Genomic DNA, 4,191 nt, shown 5'->3' with positions numbered 1-4,191 from the left:
CCTGTGTCACTCAGAATAAAAGCCAACGTCTAACACTCCTCTACTCAGAACACTCCAGTGGCTTCCTGTGTCACTCAGAATAAAAGCCAACGTCTTTACCATTGTTGACAAAGCCCTACATATTATGGTCTCTGCTACCTGCCAAACAACATCTCCTTCTATTCTTCCCCTTGATCATTATCTTCAGGAGTGACCTTCCTGCCAGACCCCTTCCCCTATTCTCTATGCTTAGGATGTTCTTCCCATCTGCATGTCTACTCTATCACTTTTATCAGGTCTGCTCAAGTGACTTTATCATCAGGGCCTTTTCTGATCACCCTAATAAAATAGTATGTGTCCTACCAATCTCTAGCCACTTTCCTGCTTTATTTTTATGGCATAGATTTGTTGTTGTTGTTGTTGTTGTTGTTTAGATAGGGTCTCGCTCTGTCTCCAGGCTATAGAGCAGTGGCGAGATTATAACTCTTTGCAGCCCCCATCTTGGGGGTTCAAGTGATCCTCCCACCTCAGCCTCCCAAGTAGTTCGGACTACAGGTACATACCACCATGCCCAGCTAATTTTTCTTTATTTTCAGTAGAGGTGAGTTCTTGCTATGTTGTCCAGACTGATCCTGAATTCCTGAACTCAAGCAATACTGCAGCCTTAACCTCCCAAACGACTGGAATTACAGTCATAAGCCTGTAATAGCTGGCTTGACATACATTATTTTTTAGTCATCTTTCTCCCTCCATGGCTATGGCTCAAATGTTTGGAACATATTCAGATACTTGTTGACAAAATCTGGCCTGGAGCAGTGGCTCACGCCTGTAATCCCAGCACTTTGGGAGACCAAGGCAGGTGGATCACTTGAGGTCAGGAGTTCAAGACCAGCCTGGCCAATGTGGAGAAACCCCGTCTCTACTAAAAATACAAACATTAGCTAGCCATGGTGGTGCATGCCTGTAACCCTGCTACTTAGGAGGCTGAGGCAGGAGAATTGCTTGAACCTGGGAGGTGGAGGCTGCAGTAAGCTGAGATTGCACCACTGTGCTCCATCCTGGGCAACAGAGTGAGAATCCATCTTAAAAAAAAAAAAAAATCAGAGAAACAGGACCTAGAAAGATAGCTGCTGAGGGTTTGGCATAGAGGGGAGTGGGAATTAGTGTTTAAGGGGTAAAGAGTTGCAGTTTTATAGGATGATAAACAAGCATTTTAGGCTGGGCGTGGCGGCTCATCCCTGTAATCCTAGCACTTTGGGAGGCCAAGGCAAGTGTATCACTTGAAGGCAAGAGTTCAAGATCAGTTTGGCCAACATAATGAAACTGCAACTCTCTACTAAAAATGCAAAAACTAGCCGGGCATGGTGATGCACGCCTGCAATCCCAGCTATTCGGGGGGCTGAAACACAAGAATCCACTGAACCCGGGAAGTGGAGGTTGCATGAGCTGTTATCATGCCACTGCATTGCAGCCTGGGTGACCGATTGAGACTCTGTCTCAAAGAAAAAAACAGTTGCACTAAGTATTTTTTCAAGCTACTCACAATAAACCAAAGTTCTAAAGATCTGTTGTTCAGCAATGTTAATATACTTAACAATACTGAACAGTACACTTAAATATGTTAAGTTTTTTTTTGTTTTTTTTTTTTTGAGACAGAGTCTCGCTCTGTCGCCCAGGCTGGAGTGCAGTGTCGCGATCTCGGCTCCCAGGTTCACACCATTGTCCTGCCTCAGCCTCCCAAGTAGCTGGGACTACAGGCACCCGCCACCACGCCGGACTAATTTCTTTCTGTATTTTTAGTAGAGATGGGGTTTCACCGTGTTAGCCAGGATGGTCTCAATCTCCTGCCCTCGTGATCCACCCGCCTTGGCTTCCCAAAGTGCTCGGATTACACGTGTGAGTCACTGCACCCGGCCAAGATGGCAGATTTAATATGTTTAGTGCATGTAAAACTGTAATTTAAAGTAACAGTTAAAAACATAGTTGGGTGCCAGAAACTGTGCAGGCTGCTTTTGTGTTAAGTCTCTCATCTTAAGGGAAGCTGAACAGAGAAGAGGAAAACAGGTAATCCAAGTTCCCTGGTTCACTTACCCTGCAATAGGTACTCCATCATGTTAATGGTGCCCCCAGTGACAGGCATCATGGTGACTGGAGGTGCCTCCATGGTGTCTAAGTTGAAGACAACACAACTGGACTCAGAGCCCCCAGTCAGGTAAGGCACGGGATATACCTGGAAAAGAGTTCACTTGTTTATACATCAGAGTAGTCGAGAGAGACCAAATCTGTTGTGGCACTGGCCTTCAAATCAAAAGATTCATTCATTTAAAAACATTTCAGTGTCTTACATGGCCAGTTCCAGGAACTGATGATACAGAAATATAAAAAGGAGATCTGGTCATGGAGTTACAGCATTGCCTTCTAGTCTCAAGTTCTGAAACCTCCAAGTTACCTGTGCAATCTTGAGAAAGTCCTGTCTATAACCCCTCACGCTGGGACTCAATGTCTTCCTCATAAAATGAGACCAGCAATTTTTTTTTTTTTTTTTTGAGACAGAGTTTCACTCTTGTCGCTCAGGCTGGAGTGCAATGGTGCAATCTCTGTTCACTGCAGCCTCCACCTCCCAGGTTCAAGCGATTCTCCTGCCTCAGCTTCCCGAGTAGCTGGGATTACAGGCACCTGCAACCATACCCGGCTAATGTTTTTTTATATTTTTAGTAGAGACAGCGTTTTGTCATGTTGGCCAGGTTGGCCTTGAACTCCTGGCCTCAGATGATCCTCAGGTGGGCCGGTCTCCCAAAGTGCTGGCATTATAGGTGTGAGCCACCACGCCCGGCCAAAGGCCAATGATTTTTAACTCCCAAGGTTATGTGGCTCAAACGAGATAATAAAGAGGCAACAAAATTCAGAAGAACTGAAAAGTGTCTTAAGGGACCTTCATTTTTATAGATGAGGACATTGAGACTCAGAGAGGGACAGGATACACACAGCAACTTGGTAGCAGAGTTGGGACCAAACTAGAATCTAGGCATTCCATCGCTCTGAAAATGCCTTTCCCCCATACCCTTTTCTTTTTTGGTGACAGGATCTCGCTCTGTAGCCCAGGATGGAGTGCAGTGGGGGAGTTCCTAGTTCACTATAACCTCGAACTCCTGGGCTCAAGCGATCCTCCCACCTCAGCCTCCCGAGTAGCTGGGACTACAGGAGGGAGAGTCACTGCGGATAGCCTAAAAATGCCTTTTAAAGAGAGCCAAGGCCAGGCGCGGTTTCTCACGCCTGTAATCCCAGCACTTTGGGAGGCCGAGGCCGGCGGATCAACCGGAGGTTGGGAGTTCGAGACCAGCCTGACCAACATTAGGAAACTCCGTCTCTACTAAAAATACAAAAAATTAGCTAGGCCTGGTGGCGAGCGCCTGCAATCCCAGCTACTCGGGAGGCTGACGCAGCAGAATCGCTTGAACCCGGAAGGCGAGGTTGTGGTGAGCCGAGATCGCGCCATTGCACTCCAGCCTGTGCAACAAGAGCGAAACTCCGTCTCAAAAAAAAAGAGAGCGCCAAGAGGAAGTTATTTTAAAATGATGGTATATAGGTCCTTCTAAGCCAGCATCCACAACACGTGTCCACTTAAACACTAGAAGCACACCTCCTTGAGGCTCTAGTGTCTTCTCGAGAAGTCGGGAATTATATGCACCCGCGCACCTAGGAGCCTTTGAGCGACGATTAGATCCCAGTCCTCCGGTTACCGGAGCCTGGGAAGCCCCCAGACCGGTGCAACCAGCCAACTTCCTGCTCTTCTCACTTCCGGTCGGAAGCCGAAGTCTCACAAACTGCGAAACTGCCGTTCCCAAACGTACGGGTGCCGAGAAGGCCGAAGGGCGTCATTGCGGACAGACAATCAGAAGCGCATGCGCAAAATGCCGGGCTGCTGTAAGAAAGATGGCGGCCTCCTTTGGAGCTTTCCTCCGGGGGCTACCTGGCGCCTTGACGTCACAGGCCATCCTCTAGGAAAATATTTTTAGGTTTGACAACCTGGAGATGTATTTGTGCAGAAAGTCTCTTGGAACTGATAGGACTTACAGAGATTATAATGGGCTTAAAAAGAAAAAAGAACTGAGGGCGCGGTGGCTCACGCCTGTAACCCCAGCACTTTGGGAGGCCGAGGCAGGTGGATCACTTGAGATCACGAGTTTGAGACCAGCCTGGCCAAGATGGTAA

General features: G+C 47.6%; 1 protein-coding gene and 1 long non-coding RNA gene across 4 annotated transcripts in view; one reads left to right on the top strand and one right to left on the bottom strand.

Moving 5' to 3' along the window:
* Positions 1 to 3,829, bottom strand: part of MED18 (mediator complex subunit 18) — a 13,759-nt gene extending 9,930 nt beyond the window's left edge. Inside the window, exons 1-2 of one of the 3 annotated variants that reach the window (XM_011981732.1) lie at positions 3,620 to 3,829; positions 2,071 to 2,209 (exon numbers count right to left, since the gene is read on the bottom strand). In XM_011981732.1, coding sequence (XP_011837122.1) covers positions 2,071 to 2,143 — 73 coding nt within the window. In that variant the 5' untranslated portion in view covers positions 2,144 to 2,209; positions 3,620 to 3,829. Of the gene's footprint in view, positions 1 to 2,070; positions 2,210 to 2,428; positions 2,516 to 3,619 lie in introns of those variants that run through there. The other 2 variants (XM_011981731.1, XM_011981730.1) reach the window with 2 other exon arrangements.
* The window catches only part of LOC105540945, a 20,962-nt gene that overhangs the window by 9,930 nt on the left and 6,841 nt on the right, over positions 1 to 4,191 (top strand). The window lies entirely within an intron of this gene.

Source organism: Mandrillus leucophaeus, unplaced genomic scaffold, assembly GCF_000951045.1.
Source record: "Mandrillus leucophaeus isolate KB7577 unplaced genomic scaffold, Mleu.le_1.0 Scaffold23, whole genome shotgun sequence".
NCBI lineage: Eukaryota > Metazoa > Chordata > Mammalia > Primates > Cercopithecidae > Mandrillus > Mandrillus leucophaeus.
Note: the sequence above shows the minus strand (reverse complement) of the source record. Positions and strands in the feature narration are given on the sequence as shown.